This window comes from Rhinoderma darwinii, chromosome 3 (assembly GCF_050947455.1).
Source record: "Rhinoderma darwinii isolate aRhiDar2 chromosome 3, aRhiDar2.hap1, whole genome shotgun sequence".
NCBI lineage: Eukaryota > Metazoa > Chordata > Amphibia > Anura > Rhinodermatidae > Rhinoderma > Rhinoderma darwinii.
Genome location: NC_134689.1, coordinates 420,995,917 through 421,020,110, shown reverse-complemented (window position 1 = coordinate 421,020,110; position 24,194 = coordinate 420,995,917). Strand labels below are relative to the sequence as shown.

Here is a 24,194-nt window from a genome sequence, read left to right as displayed (position 1 = left end):
CTGAATAGGCGCTGTCAGCTTATGTCAGCTCGGGCTGTAGCTGAGGCAGCGGCAACATTGTAAACACTGGCAAGCATATTATAAAAAGAGATTGGGGAACATAAACTGATTTCTCTATGCTTGTCAGTGTAGATGCTTTAGCCCTAGCACATATCAATGCAGATAGAATAAAGAAAGAAATAGACAAACATTACATTAAAAGACTGAGATAACAGAATAAGCTGAAAGGATGTACTGCTGCCATACATACCATTTTATCTTACTTGGGTCAGTGGGATGGATATGCAAATGTTTAGAAGGAGGACATACTACTTTCTGTACAGCTTGGGGACGGAGACTATTAACCAGATCTCCTGCTTTTGGGGATATGAAGTTACAAGTTCAGGAATGCAATGAATTACTAGGAATGACAGTGTGCAGATGATCACTTGGTGTGGTGCTTCTCCCTGTTACAAGCCAGCTACTGATTGCAGGAACTAGTGTGACGACAAGGTATGAAAGACGACGGAAAAATCGTGATTTTCGTTATTATTTTGTGATTTATGCCATTGTACAGATACTGTGTCAATGTCAGGGCTTGAATTAGTAAAAGGAGCTGTGGAATAACCCCTTTAGGAAACATTCGGAATAGCATTTATACTGCATACTGTATAAGATTACTGTCTGCTGGGGCCCTGTATCTAAGGCTACCATTTGGTAGGCTTAGATACAGGGTCCAGCTAAGAGAATCACACCATGTGTGATCCAGTCTGATGGGCTCTGTATCTAAGCCTACCACATGTTCCGCTTAGATACAGGGCCCCAGCAGACAGTAATCATGGCCATGGGTGATTCTGTCTGATGGGCCCTGTATCTAAGCCTACCACATAATAGGCTTAGATACAGGGCCCCAGAAGACAGTAATGTTATACGGTATAGGACTACTGTCTGCTGGGACCCTGTATCTAAGCCTACCTTGTGGTAGGCCTAGATACATGGTCTAACAGACAGTATCTCACATGGGCTCTGTATCTAAGCCTACCATGTGTGTTACTAATGTTGTTTTTTGTGTGTTTGTGTTTTTTTACAGATTCGGATGTTGGACTACGTTGGAATCGAGGTCTACTTCGATGATGGCTTTTAAATAAAATATTTTATCTATGTCTTAGTATTTTCTATTAAACTTTATTATTACCGCCTTAGTAATGGCCGCTGACTGATTGACAACCTCCATTACTAAGGCGGGGCTTAATGTTAGCCAGAGTCTAACACTGACCCCCATTATTACTCCGGTACCCGCCGTCAACAGGGGTATCGGGAATAGCCGTGTACGATTCAGTACTCAACCATCTGTAGTGAAGGTTGGGGACCGGGCGGACGCAGGCTGGTATTTTTAGGATGGGAAAGCCCCAAAACAGGGGTCCTTCCCACCCTGGTAATGCTAGGCTGCTGTTGATATGTTGTATCTGGCTGGTTATGAAAAATGAGTGGGATTTGTGAATGATGTGATGAAGATTGGTGATCCACAAATAAATGTAATAATTGTATAGCTGCAGCAGTAGTAGCACTCACTCACTCACTCACTCACTCACTCACTCACTCACTCACTCACATCAATGGCTGCCTTTGCCTGCCCAACTCACACAATGACACTGACTGTCTCCTATTGCATGAGGGAATATATCTAAAAGTGTTTTGCATTTTGGTTATATATATTTTCTTATTTTCCTGTTGGACAACACCTTTTATACAAACTTTTTTTTTTTTATAGAAAACTCACTGTTCCAAGTTCCTCCTGAACAGAAACAATAAGTGATCTCTCAAGAGTAGTCCACATCAGAAAGCACCCAATTTTCTGTGATATAAGAATGGGGCTGACATTACAAGAGGGCCTGGTGAAAGCTCTGAAGAAGCTGGAGGATTCGAGTTTCCAGGGATTCATAGAGAAATTGAGCGTCTTGGAAGTCAGAGAACAATATAAAAATATCCCGAAGGATGAGCTGACTGGGAAAGATCCAGAACATGTTGCTGGTCTGATCATTGAATACTACAAATATGCCTATGGAGCTGAGGTGACCCTGGTTGTTCTAGAGGACATAGATGAGAAGAAAGTCAGGGAGGAACTCCAGCACGACCTAATGGAAGGTAAGAAGTGATAATCTATATCTGACAGATATATTAGGGAAAATACAAAAAAAACAAAAAAGCAAACATAATTACCAAGTCAACAAAATAACATGTAATTTCAGAAAATAAGGTCCGTAGTAAATTAGTAGTGCTATAATAAGCTAGGTTTTCTCCTTACAATGCGACAGCAATCCTACAACGGAGGAGATATAGCCCATACACAAGATATTAATCAAAAATAAAAAGTAGGGGAAGGGTCAGAGACTAGCAACTGAGAGTGATGGAACCTTAGCCTAGTAGTTCCTGACACATGTGGTGCTCTTCAACTGTGCTAAAGCGGCATCCAGCTACCAGACGGTAAAGATCAGCAATGGCAAGTCCGGAAGCCCCCGGGCATTTCAGGAACCCAAAAAGGTTAGATGAACCTTGACAAATTCTTCAGAAAGAAATCAACAAACAGTCTGATGTGGCCTCCCAAAATGGCGCCGCACCACGCTCCTGACTCCAGACAGGCAGACGTTTTGGATATGCACTGCTTTTCTGCTCCTTTCTTAATATAACTATCTTGCAGCCACTAAACCTTGTCCTGAAAGACCTATTAGATATAAAGACAGACGTCCAACACATCAACCAATGCGTGAACATGAAGCTCCCTGAGCTCCAACATCAGACGACTCAATTTAACAGGGTTTTTGTCTCTTGAAGAACCAAGAAAACAGAAGCCGGAGGAAGAATATTCACTTTGAAGGCCTACCCGAATCCTATGCAGCGTACACGCTGCAATCAGTAGTAACGCAGATTTTCTCCTACCTGCTTGGCTCAGATATGGCCTCCTCTTTAATTATTGAAAGAGTCCACAGGACTTTGCACCCCAAGCCCAAAGCTAACGATCCACCACGAGATGTTGTTTGCGGACTGGGTTTGGGGTGGGGGGTTAGAGGGGGTGCAGTGGTTTATGCAGGGATTGCAGGAGTTGTTCGCATGGAGCGGTTCGGATGTCGGTAAGTGATTGTTTCTCGTGGATCTGGTGAGCCCTTTCGAGGTGCGGCAGCCGTTTCCGGGTCCGCAACAGAGCGGTCGGTGGCTGCGGGAAAGGGATGTTGCTGGCAGTTTGATGAGGGGCAGTGTAAGTTCAGGTCCGACTTTCGGTATAAGCACGAATGTTCCGGTTGTGCCCATAGTCTCTCGTGATGTTTTAAACTAGGAAAGGGAAAGGCAGGAGAGGCTGTTTAGAAGAGGGGCGAAGGCGGTGAAGGTGGAAAAGATGCAACCGTTTCTCACGGCATAACCAAAGGAGAGTGGCTGCCCTATTGTTAGAGGGTTTTAAGAGCGGTTTTGTTATTCCCAATTTTTACCAACCCCCAGTTCGGACATCTTGCAACTAAACGTTGGCTTTACAGCGGCCAGAAGTTGTCACGGAGAAGCTTATGAAGGAGGTTTTGTTGGTTCGTATGGCGGGCCCATTTGATGTTGTCCCTATGGCCGAGTTGCACGTGTCACCGCTAGGTTTAGTGAAAAAAAAGGAGCCTAATAACTTTAGGATGATCCATCATTTATCGCATCCGGTGGGTGAGTCGGTGAATGATGGCATTGATCTGGGTCATTGCACGTTATCATAAAGAACGTAGTTCAATGCGGCCGTAGTATGGGAAAGAAAGTATGGTTGTGGTGCATTATTCGCGAAAACCGATGTGAGGGCATCTTCCATTTGTTACCGGTACATCCCGACAGTTTTAATTTGCTGGGGTGTTGCTGACAGGGTCAGTATTTTGTTGACTCATGTTAATAAAGTAATTAAGTCATCAAGTTACTCATACCAGATTTTGTTATTAGATTATGTCAATGTCTCCCAATGGGTTGCTCTATTTCCTGCGCCTATTTTGAGACATTCACTAAATTTATGCCATGGGTTGTTTGGCGTGCGTCACAGGTGTCATCTGTGTTGCATTACCTGGATGACTTCCTGTTTGTTGGCCTTCCAGGTACCCGAGTGTGTGCGTTGTTGTACGCTATAGGGAGTATCACTCGTAGCTTTGGCATTCCATTTGCTCTGGATAAGACTGAAGGACCTGCTACGGTCGTCAAATTTTAGGGCATCATGATTGATTTGGAGCTTATGGAATGCCAGTTGCCAGAAGATTAATTGATGGAGTTGAAAGCAGTTGTTGACAGGGCTTTGCTCTTAAAGAAAATAGCATTGAGAGAGCTTCAGTCGTTGTTAGGCAGGCTGAATTATGCCTTTAAAATTATAACAATGGGTTGAGTGTTTTGTCGGAGATCGGCCGCATCATTTCATACAGTAGATTGCTACATTGCGGGAGGATTTGGCAGTTTGGAAGGAATTTGTGATGCAATACAATGGTAGCTCGATGTTTTAAGAGCAGCCAGTGTCTAATGTTGGTTTGGAGTTGTTTACCGATGCTTCAGGTGCTGTCGGCTTTGGAGCTTATTTTCAGGGTCACTGTTGTGCTGGTTGTTGCCTGCAGTTTGGAGGGAAGTTGGGCTGGTTTCCAATTTGGCATATTTATATTAGATGCAGGTCCCACCTCTGGGACCAGCACCTATCCCTAGAACGGGGTGCCCTAAAACCCGTTCTATCTCTCTGTGTTCCGGCTGAAGCGAGTGATTTCCGGCCATGAAGAAGAAAACAGCGTAACTCGCTGAGCTACGCTGTTTCCATAACTCCCATGGTGCTGAATGGCAGTTACATAAGCAGCGTAGAATGCGAGCTACGCTGTTTCCATAACTACCATTCAGTACAGGACTTCTGGAAACAGCGTAGCTAAGCGAGCTACGCTGTTTTCTTCTTCAAGGTCAGAAATCACACGCTTCAACCGAAACACAAAGATGTGGAACGGGTTTAGCGGACACTGTTCTAGAGATAGGTGCAGGTCCCAGTGGTGGGACCGGCATCTATATGACATTTATGACATATCCTGTGAATATGTTATAAATGTCCCTGATGGGAAAACCCCTTTAAGAGAACGGATGTGGTTTTTGAATAATACCCTCATAGATAACACAGCTCATGTTGATGACTTGTCGTGACAAACACAGTCATATTTGGAACAAAACATTTCCTCAAAAGTGTCAGCTACAACTGCTTGGGAAGCCCATAAGGCTTTTGTAAGGGGTAAGTTTATCTCTCTTGACTCCAGACATCGCCTCTAGCCGTGCCAGGACTGTTGCTGAGGAGGATAATCGTCATGGCACGGCTGGAGGTGATGTCTGGTCATTCTCTTGTCGCTCCGGTGAAGGAACTGCGGGAAGAAGTTACGTCACAGCGTGATCTCGCGAGATCACGCTGTGCTGTGAATAAAGCTGGGCATGAATGAAGAGTAGCGTATGACGCTGATTGGTCAGTGTCATACACTTTCCTTTACAAGGCCCACTTGGTTAAACAACACAAAAACGCCCAGTTGGGTATTTAGAATGATCAGAGCTTTGTCAATAATAAACGTTTAAAAAACCCCCACAACAACACAGTAGTTATCAGCCTCAAAGCGCCTATTAGATTAGGTAGGAGATAGGGAAGTATTAAACTGGTGAAAGAGTCTCTTTAAGTTAAAACGTCTCAAGAGACATATGGTAAATGACCCATTGACCTTTGTATTCTACTCTTAGAATGTAAGGCTAAAGATACATTCTAACACAAGATTGGACGTTTCTGTATTATACCATACGTGGAAAGTATATGTGTGAATATGAGGGCAAATCCTACTCTTGTATTGTTAAATAAAAGATACCTCTAGCCACTCCTGCCAGAGACCAATTTGTACACCAACAGTGCCTGGCGTATCATCTCTCCCGGCCTCCCTCTCTCTCACCTCCAGAGAGTGTGTACTAATTGACTTGGAACTCATAGACAACTGCAGGTTAAGTCCTATTTTTTAAGGGACAAAGTAAATTCTACAGCGACAGACGCTAAGATTATGTTGACGTTTGAACTGATCGATCTCGGCTTGCCCGATCCGGAAATCAAGACAGTCGACTGACGCTAAGCTACACACTTAACAGCGGCAACAAAGTGTTTAATCCTACACTGCTGTCTCCAACAAGCCCTATATGTCAATGGGCAATGGATAAAGTCCATTAGAGCACCAACATCACAAGTTCTTACCTACCTGGGATGTTTCCCCTCTTGTTATGCACAACTGTACAACAATTGTGTTCTATATTTTGTTCTTTCTTTTGCTGTTAACAAAATCAGATTTTATTTGCAAAAATGAGGGGAGGAACGATGGCAGCTCCCTAAATACATCTTTGTGTGATTCTTGGCTATTCGTTTTACTGCTATGATATTTTTTTATCTGATGAACACGGATTACTGCTGTCCTGTGCTTTTATTTGTGTAGTGTTTCTCTGCCACGTCTTGGCATTTCTTAAGTTATTAAATCAGGAAACAGGTAATGACTTATTTTATTTGACTAATTATTAAATTCTGATAAATTAACATTTTTTTTGTTTTTTTTTATTTGCAGCCGATCCTTCAAAAAATGGGCTTGGAACAAAAATGTTTACAGGTGAGACTTTACAATAGTGAAAAAAGTAAATGTCCACCACAACATATTCTTTTATGTTTAGGCACAAACCAATATAATCTCCACTTTTATCATTTATATGTTCCAGTCCTCCGAGGCTCCTACTTTCCTCCGAAGTGTAAAATGATAAAAAAAATACTGGCTGCCTGCAGCTGCCACTAGGGGGCGATCACTGAGAGTAGATTTATTATTGAGAACAGAGGTGTTAGGAAACGTCCGTCCTTTAAGATTTCCATGACTACTAGTCTAGCTTCTGGGCGGTTCTGGTTTTAGTTGTTCAGCCTATCCCACTTTGCTGACTTTATTCCTATCAGGTGTAAGGGTGGAGTATTTAAACCTGGGTTGCTTCTGTTTTATTTGCTTGTGAATTTCCTTGTTTGTATGTGTTTGATCAAGCTACTGACTATACCCTGTGCCTTTAACTATTTGGACTTTTTGTAACCTGAACTCGGCTTGTCTCTGGATTACCCTTTGCTTACTGATTTGGACTTTCTGCTCCTGGCTGGTTTGACCTCTGCAATTCTTGATATCCCCTAGCTTTATTATTAGGACTTTCTGTTTCCCCATCGGTCTGTCTTGTTATCTGTTCTGGTATTGCCTGCATTGCACCTCTTTCCAACACAGAATTCTGTTAAAGCAACCTGGATTCTATGCTGCAAAATCCAACCTGCCTTGCGGTGGGCTCTGGCGAATACCATAGAGTAGCCTTAGACTCCGTTGATCAGAGTTGTGATGGATTTAAGGTTGCGGATTTAATTGCACGCTTGATCCTGACTGTGTCCAGCGGCCTTTGGGGAATCGCTCACCTAGCAATCCCATGAAAGTTCACTCTGGCAATTGCTCAACTAGTTATTCCATAACAAGAGGGAGCTGTATATATCCTTTTAAAGTGATATTTGCCTATTGGTGGCTTTCCATAATTTTATCATATAACTCTATTGCTGTGTGTAAAGCAGGTGGTTTGGAAAGGTGTGTTAGAAAAGTAAAGTTTTGACTCCTAAAAAGATATAGTATGAGTACAGATGAGCAAATCATTTTGCCTATTTTGGAATGAAAAGGTGAAACTTACTTGTTTGAGAAATTTAGCCTAAACCTAAATATGAACAGCAATTCAGTAGTCTTTTTTTGTATCATATGATGACTTGTACTCAATATATACAGCAGTGCAGCATTGTTATGGCTCTACTTTCTAAATGGAAAAGGGCCTCCGTCGCAGATCTGCCAGAAATTACCGGAAACAATAGTGCTGAATGCTGTGCTTTTGTTTTCGGTAAAATGACGGACATCCCACCAGAAAGCCGTTGGAATCCATTGAACTTAAAGGGTTTTGTTGGCCACTGGCGGTAATCGTTGCACAACGGAACCGTTGCTTTCGGCTTTTCATTGTTCTGCTCCTCTGCCAGAGGAGAACAACAGTAAGCCCCAATGTAGATGTGAAAAGGCCCGTACTGTGCCACAAAGAAGAATTGTTACCGTCACCTTTAACTTGTTTGCTTCTCTTTACAGTGATGAGGAATGACTTTCTCTTTGATGGTAGGATGTACTACTAGCTCAAGTGCACTGTTTTGGGGTGCTCATGTGCCAGTAATTATGAAAATCTGCTTCTGGACTGATGGGAGGAAACATATGTATTTAGGAATTAGAGTAAGTAAATGGTGGACACAAGAGGACTATAGACACGGTTTGTGATCATGTCTCCATGATTTGGATCGGGACTAGGGAGGAGGTGTAGAGTTAGTGGAGTGGCTGAATGTTAACAGGTTCACGTTCCAAAATGCTGAGCTTTTTTGCTTCACTTCTAAGTTCTAATCACAAAACGAAGGAGATGAATCCCGGAGACAACAATTTTTAGGAAGCCAACAGTGATGTATTCTCCGTAAGTTGGGAATGTAACCACCCTCTCTTGTAAAATAAATGTATTCCCTGGCGGAAATACCTCCGTATAAGGAGGAACTGCTCCACAAACTAAGAGTTAAAAAAACAAGTGAACCTCCTATGCAGAGGTTACCCTGAAAAAATCTTTAAGTATGCATATCAAAATAAAATAAATAGGTCATCCTTATAATAAAAAAGGAATGTGGTACAGGAACTTTGAGTCACTAGGATCATAGTAACATTCGACAATGGGGCCTCCAAAGAAAGAAAGATTATTGACAAATATTGGGGATCTATTGAAATGGACGGGGATTTAAGAGACGTGGTGGCAGCTACCCCACAGATAACATTTTAACAAGTCAGGAGTCTAATAGACAGGCTTGTTCACAGTCAGAGTGTTCACAGTCAGTGGTGGATTAAGTGAACTAAGGGCCCTGGCCTGTTGATACAACATGGGCCCCTCCTTCATCCTTACACGCAATGCAACCCCCCCAACCCCCTTTTACCTTGCGAGACACACGAAACAACGCTTTTCTTCTATGAACTTTTATCAAAAATTTAAGACAAACAATCCTATTAACAATTTTTTTCAAGTGCAAACCTGTAGTACATAAACTTAGATGTGATCAATAACAGCTCGATCTTGCATGTCAGAGACATGCAGTACCCGCTGTTACTGAACCCATCAGTCCCACTGAACTGACAGATTCAGGTCTCAGCGCTCGATACAGCTGCTCTGTAAACAGAATACAAAGTGGATGTATCTCAAAAAGTAGTTTTTAAAAGTTGCACATAGCCCTTAACACATCAAATGAAAAAGTGTTAACACCTCTCATTCAAGTTTAACTAAACTTTTAAAAAAATTGACATGTTCGGTGGGGGTTCAAGTTCTGTGGCCTCCACCGATCACTAAAACTAAGCAGTAGAAGGGCTCGGGTAAGCTCTGTGCCACTTCATAGTTACATAGTTACTTAATTGGAAAATAATCCACGAACAATGACACAAAGTAACGGAAACACCAGGAGGGTAACAAGGTGGTGGAATGGCAAAAAAAGAAGAGAAGCCTACGTGTTTCAAGCACTGACTGTGCTCTTAGTCATGGCTCAGACGTCATTCGTCTGAGCCATGACTAAGAGCACAGTCAGTGCTTGAAACGCGTAGGCTTCTCTTCTTTTTTTGCCATTCCACCACCTTGTTACCCTCCTGGTGTTTCCGTTACTTGGTGTCATTGTTCGTGGATTATTTTCCAATAAAGTGGGAACCCAGTTTTCCCTTATCTACATTATACATCGCTGGATCCTTTCTCTTCGTTGCTATTGTTTCTTGCCGCGAGCCGTGGCGGCTGATCCGGGCGATATCTAACACAGGAGTGTGAAGCTGGTGAGCTGGAGGTTTCCTCCCTTTTCCTTTTTCCCTGCTATTACTATTACATAGTTACTTAGTTAGTACGGCTGAAAAAAGACACATGTCCATCAAGTTCAACCAAGGGACGGGAAAAGGGAAGGGAAAACATTTCTACACATAGGAGCTAATACTTTTTTGTTCTAGGAAATTATCTAACCCTTTTTTAAAGCCATCTCCTGTCCCTGCTGTGACGGCTCCTGTGGTGTCTCCTGTCCCTGCTGTGACGGCTCCTGCGGTGACTATTCCATAGATTCACAGTTCTCACAGTAAAGAAGGCTTGTCGCCTCTGCAGGTTGAACCTTTGTTTCTCCAGACGGAGGGAGTGCCCCCTTGTTTTTTGAGGGGGTTTTACATGGAACAGGATTTCACCATATTTTTTGTATGTGCCTTTAATATATTTATATAAGTTAATCATGTCCCCCCTTAGTCGTCTTTTTTCAAGGCTAAATAGGTTTAATTCTATTCATCTTTCCTCATAACTTAGATTCTCCGCGCCCCTAATTAGCTTTGTTGCTCTTTGTATTTCTTACAACTCCAGGACATCCTTTCTATGAACTGGAGCCCAGAACTGAACTGCATATTCTAGATGAGGCCTCACTAATGCTTTGTAAAGTGGTAATATTATATTTGTCCCGCGAGTCCATGCCTCTTTTAACCGGTTAAGGACTAGGCTGTTTTACAGCTAAATGACCAGAGCAAATTTTACAATTTTGCTATGCGCTTCTTTAGATGACTATAACTCTGCAGGTGAATAAAGTTCACCTTTGAATTTTACACTCTTTTTAAAAGACAGATAGGGCTTTGTTTTAGTGGCATTTGTCAGTATATATCAGTTTTATTTTTTCTCTAAAGCGGGCAAAATTGAAAAAAATGCAAGAATTTAGCAAATGCGTCAGTTTAGGCTAGCATTTTTCACACACAGTATAGACTACGGACAAAATTCATCTCCTTTCACATTCTTCCACTTCTCCCGTGCATGGGGATACCAAATATGTGTGCCTTATTCACTGTGCGGGCATGTGCCAGGGCTTGGCATAAAAGGAGGCTTTTCGGCCTTTTCGGTCCAGGAATTTATCAAGGTTTCCTTCAAGGGGTTTATCATATTTTTAGAAAGTCCAGTTTTCTTCTGAAAGTTTCTTGAATAAGATGGAACAAAATAAAATTAGCTTTTTTTTAGCAAATGTGTCAGTTTATACCAGCATTTTTCACACACAGTATAGACCACGGACTAAATTCATCTCCTTTCACATTCTGCCACTTCTCCCGTGCACGGGGATACCACATATGTGGCCTTATTATCACATAGAGATGTAGGAGGGCGGACAATAGAAGAAGCTGATTTCACAAATCACTTTTTTTCAAAGCTGGTTTTACAAAACTCAACAGAGTTTCTATAACACGTCCAAAATATCTGCTCTTGAAGCAGAGATCCCAAAATATTCATCTAGGGGTATAATGGGAATTTATTTTTTGGGGTTTTCTAAAATAAGAAATTGCAGGTTTATGCAAATGGAGCTCTCCAGGAGATGAACTTTAGAAAACATGCAAACATGACATCCACGCCCCACCCACCCATTCCCTCCCTGACCCTTGGAGTAAAATCAGGGGAAAAATAAAAACGTAATGTAGGGCAAATATATTTTCAACGAATTAACTAAAATCTAATAATGCAGAACAGTTTGGTATTTTTTAAAACATGGCTCAATGCACAGGCCTGGTTGTGAGGGACATGAGGGACAGAAATATCGGGAATCTTTGCGGTGCCCGTCTTTTCTGCAGATGCGGCACTTTTTCTGGGGGTTGCTTCTGGTTGGTGTTGGGGGAATGCGACTGATGAAGTGGCTTTCAGTCAGTCGCGTGACATCCTCAGACTGGGGTCATTCTCGGGTGTCCTGAACATCAAAAATGAGGCCTTCAATAATTTTTTCCTGGAAATCCAGGTATGTGTCTCTGCCTCTGTTTTTTTTGTAGAGCACAAATAAGTTGTGGATGGCCACCTGGATGGCCACCTGTAACAGATAAATGGCCACTTTTTTGTACGAGGTTTTTGTTTTTCGCTTCACTAAATAGGGCTGTAAAACCTGGTCGCTTAAATCCACCCCCCCCCATGTACTTGTTATATTCGGACACGCTCACTGGTTTGTGCTTGTCCGATGTTGCCCCCCTTTCCCTCACTGCCCTGCGGTATGAATCATGCTTAGCACATACACGTCTTTGCGATCCCTGAACTTGACCGCCAGCAATTCTTCAGATGCATAAGCACAGGAGTCCCCCTTTAACATGCGCTTCCCCACTAATTGCTGTGGAAAACCAATTCTGTTTTTGCGCATGGTACCACATGCCCCAGTCCTTGCAGCATGCAAATGCCTAAACGGGGGCACACTCGAATAAAAATGATCACAGTACAGGTAGTACCCCTTGTGAAGCAGAGGCTGCATTATCTCCCACACTATCTTACTGCTGGTGGAAAGATCAGGGGGGCATCCAGGAACATTTATTGTGCGGTCCCGCCCTTCATAAATCCTGAAGGCGGTGGTATATCCTGACCCGCTTTCACACAATTTGTAGAGCTTAACGCCATATCTTGCCCTTTTGGAAGGTAGATATTGGCGAAAGCTAAGTCTGCCATGGAAGTTGAGGAGGGATTCGTCCACACTTACATTCTGCTCAGGGGTGTAGAGTTGCAGAAGTAAATTATTCAGGGAATTTATCAGTGGTCTTATTTTGAACAACCGATCCCGGTTTGCATCGGTACTTGGGGGGGCCTGTGCATTGTCATTGAAGTAGAGGAACTTCATTATTGTCTCATAACGAGACTTGGGCATTACTGCAGAATACACTGGGGTGGCTCGGGCGGGTCTTGTTGACCAGTAAGACCTAATGGAGGGCTTTTTGACAATACCCATATTTAGGGTGAGCCCCAAACATTTTTTTAATTCCTGCAAATTTTGGGGGCGTCCAATCTCTGGCATGGGTGGATGAAGGTTTGTGCCTTATATATTGAGTGGCATATAAATTTGTTTCGTGGACAATCTGATTTAGGATGTCGTCCGTTATAAATAAATGGAAGTAATCCATTTGGACAAAATTTGTATTGTCCACGGTTATGCCAGGAGTGGCAGTAAATCTGTGGATTCTAGGCCCAAAAGATGGGACAGGTGCCCATACAAGAGCCTGGACTGGAGGGACCTGGCTGTCCCGTGCTACAGCGCTACTTGGCCCTGCGCTTTCATGTTCTGCAGTTTCAACTGCATCAGGGACAACGTCCCCTGAAGAGGAACCTAAAGTGACGCTGTCATTGTCACTACCTAAAACAGGTTCCATCTCGGACGCCATCTCTGATGTGGTCTCCGACTCAGACCACAGCATGGCGTATGCCTCCTCGGCGCTAAACAACTTCCTCGCCATAACGTCACTAACACTAACTAAACAAATTATTTTTTTTTTTTTATAAAACACACAAACTAACTGGTATATATATCTACACTACCGCTAACAAAAAATAAACCACTATTGCTATATATTATATATATGTGGATATATATATAATTATATACTCCCTACCTGCCTATTCTAATAGAATAAAAGAAAGAAAGGTAGATAGATAGAAAAAAAGATAGATGGATAGATAGATTGTATAGATAGATAGAAATCTATCTATACAGAGAATGTTTTATAGTGTAACTGTATTTTTTTTCACTGTAATCTTCTGGCAGCAATTCTCCGGAGTCTTTTCTTCTTCTCAAACTGAAACAATGTTTGAGGAGAAGAAAAGAGGCAGGAGATTTACTGCCAGAAAAGTCAAAATAAAACAAATGTGGTCACTGTGATAGATTTTCACAGTGACCACATGTTCAGGGACCATCAGATTGGTCCCTGATACTCTGCCCAGTGCCCAGAGCTGTTGGTAACAGCGTGGGCACAGGGCTGTGTGCACGCGATCGCGTGCACACTGTTTTATACGTACAAATGCATGTGATCGCTGTGATTGGTTGTCACAGCGATCACTTGTTCAGGGGCCAAAAGATTGGCCCCTAACATTCTGCCCAGTGCCCATGGCTATTAGCAACAGCCAGGGCATAGAGCTGTGTGCACGCGATCGCGCGTGCACAGTCTCTGAAGTGCCACCGTAATTAGTCTATACGGCGGACTTCAGAGACCCTGACCGCTGGCCGTAAAAATACAGCCAGCGGTCGGGAACCTGTTAATACACGACAATATCTTGCTGGCCTTTGAAGCAGCTGATTGACACTGCATGCTGTTATTTAGTTTATCATTTACAAGTACACCCACATCCTTCTCAACAAGTGACTCCCCCAGTGTAGCTCCCCCTAGGACATATGATGCATGCAGGTTGTTCGTACCCAGGTGCATAACTTTACATTTATCTACATTAAACTTAATTTGCCAACTGGATGCCCAAACATTCAGTTTGTTTAAATCCGCTTGCAATTGACGAACATCTTCCATAGACTGAACTATATTACATAGCTTGGGGTCATCTGCAAAATTAGAAATATTGCTAATAATCCCATCCTCTATATCATTAATAAATAAGTTGAATAATAGTGGTCCCAGCACTGAACCCTGGGGTACACCACTTATTACCGGGGACCATTCAGAGTAGGAATCATTGACCACAACTCTCTGGATACGGTCCTTGAGCCAATTCTCAATCCAATTACAAACTATATTTTCTAAACCATAGTCCGTAATTTACCCATTAGGCGTCTATGGGGGACAGTGTCAAATGCCTTTGCAAAGTCCAAAAACACTAAATCCACAGCGGCCCCTCTGTCTAGGCTTCTGCTCACCTCTTCATAAAAACAGATTAGGTTAGTTTGACAACTTCTGTCCTTAGTAAAACCGTGCTGGCTGTCACTTATAATACTATTTATTGTCACATAATCCTGTATATAGTCCCTCAATAGCCCCTCAAACATTTTCCCCACGATGGATGTTAAGCTTACTCGTCTATAATTACCCGGGTAAGACCTAGAGCCCTTTTTGAAAATAGGCACCACATTTGCGCTGCGCCAGTCCCTTGGCACTATATCAGTCACTAGAGAATCTCTAAATATTATGAAGAGGGGGACAGAAATAACTGAACTAAGCTCTTTAAGAATTCTAGGGTGTAACCCATCTGGTCCCGGGGCCTTGTGTACATTTATTTTATTTAATTTAGCTTGCGCCATATCTACATTCATCCAATTCAGTATATCAACTGATATATTAACAGCACTGGCACCGGCTACATCAGCTGCTCCTTCTTCTGTTGTATATACAGAGCTAAAGAACCCATTTAGTAACTCTGCCTTCTCTTGATCCCCTGTGACCAACTCCCCATTATCACTATCTAGGGGTCCTACATGTTCAGACCTTGGCTTTTTAGCATTTATATACTTGAAGAATTTTTTAGGATTTGTTTTACTATCCTCGGCCACCGGCCTTTCATTTTGTATTTTTGCTAATTTTATTACATTTTTACAGATTTTATTAAGCTCTTTATATTTTACAAAGGCTACAGCTGTACCCTCAGATTTGTATTTTTTAAATGCCCTTTTTTTGTCATGTATTGCCCCTTTCACAGAAGGTGTAAGCCATGTGGGGTTTAATTTTAGTCGTTTATACTTGTTACCTATAGGAATACATTTTGCACTATAATTACCCAAAGTAGATTTGAAAATCACCCATTTATCATTTGTCCCATTATTTGACATTAGTTCTTCCCAGTCTATATCCTGAATTGCCGCCCTCATCCTGGGGAATTTGGCTTTCTTAAAATTAAATGTTTTTGCCCTCCCAGCCTGCGTTTGTTTTTTACAGTATAGGTAAAATGTAACTATATTGTGATCACTGTTACCGAGGTTTCCACGAACATTGACATTCAAAAAAAAACAGCGATTCTTCCATTGTTTTGGGAATTTCATTTTTATGGCACAAGTATTATTTATTAGTTATATTTTATTCTCAGCCATATCCTCTTTCCCCTCCTCTCCGTCGATCTACAGTGTGACCCTATAACACGCTGGTGTACACCCTATGTGGCCTTCTTTGTATACATTTTGGGGACATTTAGGAGGGTGGAATTACCTTTATTTATTCTTGCTTCTTATAAGAAGTCATCAGATATTTCCTGTATAAGAGACGAGACTAGTGACTACATTACACATATCATATTCTGCTCTCATTTATCGGTTCTGTGGGATTTACTGATTTATGAAATATCTGAGGATTGTAGTAGGAAAACAGCGTCCAGGAAGCATCGAGAACTGCAGGGTTTAAGTCAATGATAATTCACTACTAAAACTGGACATGCATTGGCTTTGTATGGATGGAAGGTGGGCCGTCACAATAATTACCTCTCATGGGCCCAATATACCCCAGAATGACACTGAGCTAAATATCGAGAACATCCCCAAACATGTAATAATGTTGTGTCTTTCTCCCATAATTCTCCCCTCTGCAGACAAGGTAAACTTTATAGATGATCACCGATCAAAACTGATTACGAAGATAACGGATGTAGATCCAGTTCTACGTGATCTCCGGGACCAAGGTCTACTGACTCAGGAACAGTACAATGATGTGATGGAGAATATAACAACCTGGGAAAAGATGAGAGACCTGTGTGATATTATCAGATACTGGGAGGATATCGGGAAATATACGGCTTATAATGTTCTCCGAGGATACAATGAAGAAATCATCAGAGACTTGGAAACGGAGGACTGGAATTTGGTATTGAGACTAGAATCACAAACAGGTAAGTTTGGGTCAATATTTGACATTTTATATCTGATCCCCTTTATATGTAGAAAGAAGCGACTACAGCCATTTCATTTTATCACAGTTTTTGACACATTATTTGCCGCTATTATATAAAACTGCGCCATTTGATAAAAACTACAGCAGTCAACCTTATGTGACCCCACTGAGCACATTTATTTATCCCCTTGCCTCACAGTTATTTTTAATTTTTTCATATTCGTTTTTTCCTCCCCACTTTCCAAAAAATTCCATAACTTTTTTATCTTTCCATCATATAGTCGTATTGAGGGCTTAGTTTTTGTGGGACGAGTTTACATTTTTCATTGCACCATTAATTGTATCATATAATGTACTGGGGAAATGAAAAAAAATATTTGTGGGGTGGAGTGGAAAAAATACAAAACAGCGATTCTTCCATTGTTTTTGGGTTTTCATTTTTATGGCATTCTGATGCGCAATAAAAACGACATGTTAACTTTTTTCTGTCAACACTATTATGGTGATAGTAGATTAATATGTTTTTCTACTTTTACAAAGAAAAAAGTAATTGTAAAAAAAAAAATTATTTGTGTCGCCATATTCTGAAAACCAGATCTTTTTGATTTTTCTGTTGATTGAGCGGTGTGAGGGCTTGTTTTTTTTTTTTTGCTGGGACAGCTATAGTTTTTATTTTACAAATTTGGGGTACAAAATACTTTTTCATTACTTTTATTTCATTTTTTGTGGGAGACCAGGTGACCATAAAACAGCAATTCTAGCTTTTATTTGTTTGTTTTTTTTTTTACGGCATTCACCGTGCGGATTACATAATGTTATAGTGTAATAGTTCAGACTTTTACGACATGGCGATACCAACTATTTTTCCTATTATTATTTATCTGCAGAGCTTAAAAGAAACAGAAAGATGGCAGACCTGGAGCCTTCATTGGGCCCTGAGGCTGCCATGACAACCTTGCAATGGAATCGAGGGGTGCCTAGGGAAAGTCAGAGGGGCCCCCATTTTTTTAATTGCTTAAATATTTAAAGGCATAAACGAGTAGGATCCCGCTCGTTGCAGTGAAGTGTCAGCTGTAAGATACAGCTGACACCCGCTTAGTTTGATGTGGCCTCAGCCCGTGAGTCACTCTATACTTCCCCTTGCCGACTATGACGTAACTCTATGTCAAATATCGTCAAGGGGTTAATTACCTATTGGCAGGTGAAGCTTTCTCATTTTTCTTCTAGAAGTGTTAGTGCTTATTCACACGTTGTGATCATGTCGCGGTTTCTGCAGCAATTTTTCCAAAGCCCCAACATGACTGCGATGTGTGAATGAACCCTTAACTTCATTTTTAGGAAGTCTTCATAGAAGTATAGAAAAATCCCTGCCTTTATCACCACACTGTACCCAAATACTGTATGATATCTTCCGATGGGGGACAATGATATGTGGATATAATAGTAGACAGGGCTGGAATTGTGGAGGTAAATCTAAACTGGAGGGGGTGATTGATGAACATGTGACACGTCTTAAGATCATCTGTCATATTGAAGTATGTTGCAGGATTTTTCTCTGAGTCTGTCAGGATGCATTCACACGTCACAATCAAATCATTGTCGCAATTCTTATAAAATTGCAAAACCAAAGCATTTTGCAGCAAATTTGCAAAAATTGTGCTAAAAAAAATTTGATTTTGTTTGTGACTTTGTGACAAAGCTTCTAAATTACGAGATAAGAATAAATATTAAAGTTATTAGTCACATAAGTTCAATAAGTTTCAGTATTATGTCTGATTATGATTTGTGATTATGTATTAACCCCTTCCCGTCATCTGCTGTATATTAACTGTACTGGAATAAAGTCGTTGGTGACCAGAGCCATAAATGTACAGCTGAAGCTGTGCACGTGCCATCAACGTCGGGAGGTACATACAAGATATATGTCACGATTTAGGGGTACGTGGACTCACTGGCCAAGTCACAGTCTATAAAAGTTCTTAGCACAACAGTAGCAGAGGCTTTGGCACAGATGGGACTTGACGTGGCAGGTTGCGCCAGATGTGGCGAATGATACCAGGAGTGCTGTATAACAGCAGGGGTAGCAGATGGCACTAGACGTGGTGCATAACAGCAGGCGTAGCGGATGACAACAGACATGGTGTATGACAGCAGGCATAGCAGATGACACAACATGACTCCAAGTCTAGAAAAGGGTCAGGAACAAAACACAGCACAGGATACAGGTAGCAGGGCACGGCAACACTGGGAACATGACTAAGGGACCATTTGGAAGACTAACATGGGAATAAACAACAATGCTCAGGCAAGGCGTGAAAGGGCAGGGCCCTTTTTATAGTCCAGCTTGATTTGGGAATAATTATTTAATTATATATGCGCGCAGACACTACAGGGCAGAGCGGCCGGATGTGCTGATGTCGGCCACAGGAGAGGGGTCTGCGGTCGTGGCCGTCAGCAGGTATACACCTGTACAATATAGTACCCAATGTGGCAATGGCAGAGATTGGTTACACTTCAATCTCACCCATGTCACCCTATTAGATACCACAGTCAACAGCAATCACAGCATCTAAGGGTTGTTAAAGGAAGCAAAAAATATATAGTAACGGGAAATATCCAGAATCCCAGAATATTGTGGTTGAGGAGCCACACGGTGCCGTCCTAGTAACTAAGCCAAAAAACAATAAACCAAAACACTATCCAGGACAAACCAGCACTCATCTGGGTAAGAAAATTAAATTATGGATATATAAATAATAAATATATCCATAAATGTAATATAAAATAAGTTTAATACATAGAAAAAGGGGAAAGGGAGGGAAAAGGAAATACAAACAATTCCCACATTTGCATATATAATAATACAAACCAATTTAAAAATTACCTGGCCAGGAGGAATAATGAGTATATATAAATATAAGCATAAATATGCTCAAGAAATACAAAAGGGTATATCTAATATACAGAAAGGATATATAGGCAAGGTGCATGTAGCAAATTACAACCTAAGAAACACAGGTAAATTCAAACCGGTCAGGACAATAAATTAATTAGGCACATCCAGGAATAAGCAATGAGAATATAGATGATCCACAGAGATTTTTCGCATACTCATCTATTGCGTGCAGATCAGTCCATGGATGGTCTTTATCTTTATTGGACTTTCAGTGCAACTTGAACAGCATACGTCTTACACGTTTCATCCCAGCTGGGACTTCATCAGAGACAGGAAATCATGTTCACGATAGTACCTGCTTATATAGCACCGGTATTTAAAGATACATGATCAATTTTAATAACTCAATCGTTTACATACAGAAAAATGTTGGGAATAAACTGCAAATACAGGTTAAACACATATATGATGAAGTCCCAGCAGGGTTGAAACGCGTAAGACGTATGCACGGTGGTGAGAGACGTCATCACACCGTTTTCCTCAGGCGTGGTTACCTGTAACTCCATGCCTCAAACTACGCTTGGTTTGTTACCCACTACCTTGGCCGGTGTTTTCTTTCTGGGTCTCTGGACTTGAGATTCCTAACCTCCACTACCTACGAGGTATGAGATACAACACCTAGAGGATATTTATTGGCTGTTACAAACCCAAAGCAAGGATTTTGCATGCACGTTACAACAGCCCTCACTTGTACCTGGGAATCAATCCATCCAGTTACGGATAAGGAAGCAAAGGAAAAATCCACTCGGTGTATGATCAGGAACCCGTCTGTTTGAAGGAATTGAAACGACCAAAAGTCCGTTCCTTAAGGTCAGATGTACATGGCTGTTCAAGTTGCACTGAAAGTCCAATAAAGATAAAGACCATCCATGGACTGATCTGCACGCAATAGATGAGTATGCGAAAAATCTCTGTGTATCATCTATATTCTCATTGCTTATTCCTGGATGTGCCTAATTAATTTATTGTCCTGACCGGTCTGAATTTACCTGTGTTTCTTAGGTTGTAATTTGCCACATGCACCTTGCCTATATATCCTTTCTGTATATTAGATATACCTTTTGTATTTCTTGAGCATATTTATGCTTATATTTATATATATACTCATTATTCCTCCTGGCCAGGTAGTTTTTAAATTGTTTTGTATTATTGTATATGCAAATGTGGGAATTGTTTGTATTTCCTTTTCCCTCCCTTTCCCCTTTTTCTATGTATTAAACTTATTTTATATTACATTTATGGATATATTTATTATTTATATATCCATCATTTAATTTTCTTACCCAGATGAGTGCTGGTTTGTCCTGAATAGTGTTTTGGTTTATTGTTTTTTGTTAAAGGAAGGGTGTCGCGAAAAAAAAAGATTTTATATCAATTTGCTTTTAGTGTTTTAATAAAAAATGTTTTATTTATTTGTGCGTTTGTGTTTTACTTTTTTTTATTTTTGAACTTTGTCTTGTCTATGGGGGCTGCCATTTTTTTTTTTATCTCTGTATGTGTCGATTAACGACACATACAGACATGGAATACGGCACATACAGCCCCATAGAGAATGCGAACGGGACCCGTTCCATTTACTATGCTGTACGCCGTCTGTGTGGGAACGGCGCATGCGCCGCTCCCGCACAGTCCAAATGGATGGTCCAAATGGATGGTCCGGCGCCATTTTCTTGTGGACCGGAAGCCACGGCCGGACAGTAAGATTACTACTTCCGGTCGCGGCTTCCGGACTTGTGTTCTAATGCAATCACTTGGAGCGGAGGGAGCAGATGGAGCGGTCGGACCGGAGGGAGCGGCGGCAGCAGGAGCAGGTAAGTTATTTCTGTGTATTTATGTGTTTTAGTCTGTGATTACCACTGTATGTAAACCTACTACACTGTGTGTTAGCTCAAAAAATGGTGACACACAGTGTAGGAGGTTTGACCGTTCAATCCCCTCCTTTCTCCTGGCACTAGCCAGAATAAGGGAGAGGGGATTCTGTGAACTCACTAGAGCGAGTGTGGTTTCTCAAATTTTGCAGCATAAAGCAATGTGGTTGCTTTACCACATGCCAATGCTGCAATTTTGGGAATTGCTCCATCTAGTGACCAGCACTGGGAAATGTTATAAATTAGAATCTAATTTATAATATTTCCTGACTCATGAAAAAAAATTAAAAAATTAGAACAATGTTTAATCATTTATACACTATCTGTTTAACTAAAAAAACAAATAAAAAATTCTAGCGACACATTCCCTTTAAGCTCCTTCCTTATGTCAACCGAAAATCTGATAAAACAGCTATTTCTAGTATCAGTTCAAAAAATTCAGACCAGTAGTATCCAAATTGTATCCACATTCCATAAACTCTTCTTATTTGCTTGTATATATTACAGTGATAATTACATCGTCTTTCAGTTGTATTATGGATATCCTGGTTAAATGAATGATGTCAATTGGTTGAAGACAATTAGATTAAATCTGCGTTGTGCTGTATAAGACTGTAGTAAAAGTTGCCAAATTGACTCCTCTTCTGTTAATTTATAATGGTGACAGTCAGCTCCCGTGTCCATTGTTAGGTAACTTCACATCAATACATTGAATATTTGCCATCTGTCTAGTGTAGCTATTTAATATAAAATATGGGTGACATGTAATGTAAAGATAATGCCGTTATCTCTTTACTGCTTTTAGACCTAACCACATGGGACACCGGACACTTACTGTTACTGTTCAGTCACATTTGTCAAACTGGATCACGGCTCTCCACTAACAGCCTGGGCCACATAGATGACTCTCCATAACTGCCATAAAGTAAGAGTAGTAGCTTAGTCCTAAAGCTGTCAGCTGATATTACTAGTTTTTAGTACTGATAATAATTGAGGTAATTCAGTAGAGATTTTGCATACAAAGAAGAAATTGTAGTAATACACTAGCATTGCACCTCTAAACACGTTTGGAGGAGTCTCCTCTCCTTCTTCAAGGTTTGTCAATATCATTACAATTGTCACATTTTTCTTCCCTCTCTAGGCGGAGGTCACTTTTTGGACAGACACAGATCACATCTGATTGATAATATAAAAGAAGTAAATCCACTTTTAGAAGATCTCCGATCCAATTGTCTACTAACCGAGGGAAATTATAATGATTTACAAGCAATGACCACACCAGAAATAAAGATGAGAAATCTATGTGATATATTCCGGCATCAGTCTGACACAGTGAAGGATCAAGTCTACATTTACCTCTGGAGATACAACTACACGGTCATCAATAACCTGGAAATATCGGAAAGAAAAGCAAAATGTAAGAGCAAATTCAAAAGATTATTTCTCATTTGTCTCATTGGGGTACACAGACCATGGGTATATGCTGTTATCATTAGGAGGTGTGACACTAAAGAGGCTCTGTCACCACATTATAAGTGGCCTATCTCCTACATAATATGATAGGTGCTGTAATGTAGATTACAGCTGTGTTTTTTTATTTAGAAATACTATAATTTTTTGACGGAGTTATGACCTATTTTAGCTTTTTGCTAATGAGTTTCTCAATGGACAACTGGGCGTGTTTTATTATATTCACCAAGTGGGCGTTGTGGAGAGAAGTGTATGACGCTGACCAATCAGTGACCAATCAGCGTCATACACTTCTCTCCATTCATTTATTCTGCACATAGTGATCTTACTAGATCACTATGTGCAGCCAGATACACACACATTAACGTTACTCAAGTGTCCTGACAATGAATAGACATTACCTCCAGCCAGGACGGGATGTGTATTCAGAATCCTGACACCGCGCTAATGTTTGTGATTGATTTACAGCAGAGCAGGCGTAGTCTTGCGAGATTACGCTGTAAAGTGTTATTTACAGCAAGACTACGCCTGCTGTGCGGTAAATCAACCACAAACGCTACAGAAGTGTCAGGATTCTAAATACACATCCCATCCTGGCTGGAGGTAATGTCTATTAATTGTCAGGACACTTGAGTAACGTTAGTGTGTGTATGTGGATGCACATAGTGATCAAGCAGGATCACTATGTGCTGTGTAAATGAATGGAGAGAAGTGTATGACACTGATTGGTCAGCGTCATACACTTCTCTCCACAACGCCCACTTGGTCAAAAAGTAAAACACGCCCAGTTGGGCATTAAGAAACTCATTAGCATAAAGCTAATATAGGTCGTAACTCCGTCAAAAATGATTGTTTTTCTAAATTAAAAAAACACTGCTGTAATCTACATTACAGCGCCAATCACATTATGTAGAAGATAGGCCACTTATAATGTGGTGAGAGAGCCTCTTAATATTAAAAAAGTGTTTACTTACCATTCTAGCTACTTAAGCGACTTATGCCTCGCACAGTGCTTCGTTCTGCTGCTGCTTAATCGACCCGGTGGACTATATCCACCGAAATGCCTAGACGCCGCAAGCCGATGACGAGACCTGCCTGGCTGATGGATTTCTATCCTCCTCGCCATGCTGATGAAGGGCAAGTTGGCAGAGATACATGTTCTCAGGCCGGATCACTTACCTCCGATCCTCTTCGGCACTCCCTGTC

At 41.2% G+C, this 24,194-nt stretch overlaps 1 protein-coding gene across 1 annotated transcript; it reads left to right on the top strand.

Moving 5' to 3' along the window:
- Positions 1-1,758: 1,758 nt before the first annotated feature.
- LOC142750609 (apoptosis-associated speck-like protein containing a CARD) lies at positions 1,759-23,978 on the top strand. Its single transcript, XM_075859605.1, has 6 exons — positions 1,759-2,124; positions 6,588-6,629; positions 8,154-8,180; positions 16,396-16,692; positions 22,660-22,935; positions 23,971-23,978. Exons 1-6 carry the CDS (start codon positions 1,848-1,850, stop codon positions 23,976-23,978), a joined length of 927 nt encoding a protein of 308 aa, XP_075715720.1. The 5' UTR covers positions 1,759-1,847.
- Positions 23,979-24,194: the final 216 nt, after the last annotated feature.

Bases quoted from the DNA above. Each gene is read 5' to 3' on its own strand.
- LOC142750609 (XM_075859605.1), top strand. From the start codon at position 1,848: ATGGGGCTGACATTACAAGAGGGCCTGGTGAAAGCTCTGAAGAAGCTG. The intron at 2,125-6,587 runs GTAAGAAGTGAT...TTTTATTTGCAG, and splicing joins CCAGCACGACCTAATGGAAG to CCGATCCTTCAAAAAATGGG. The intron at 6,630-8,153 runs GTGAGACTTTAC...TTCTCTTTACAG, and splicing joins TGGAACAAAAATGTTTACAG to TGATGAGGAATGACTTTCTC.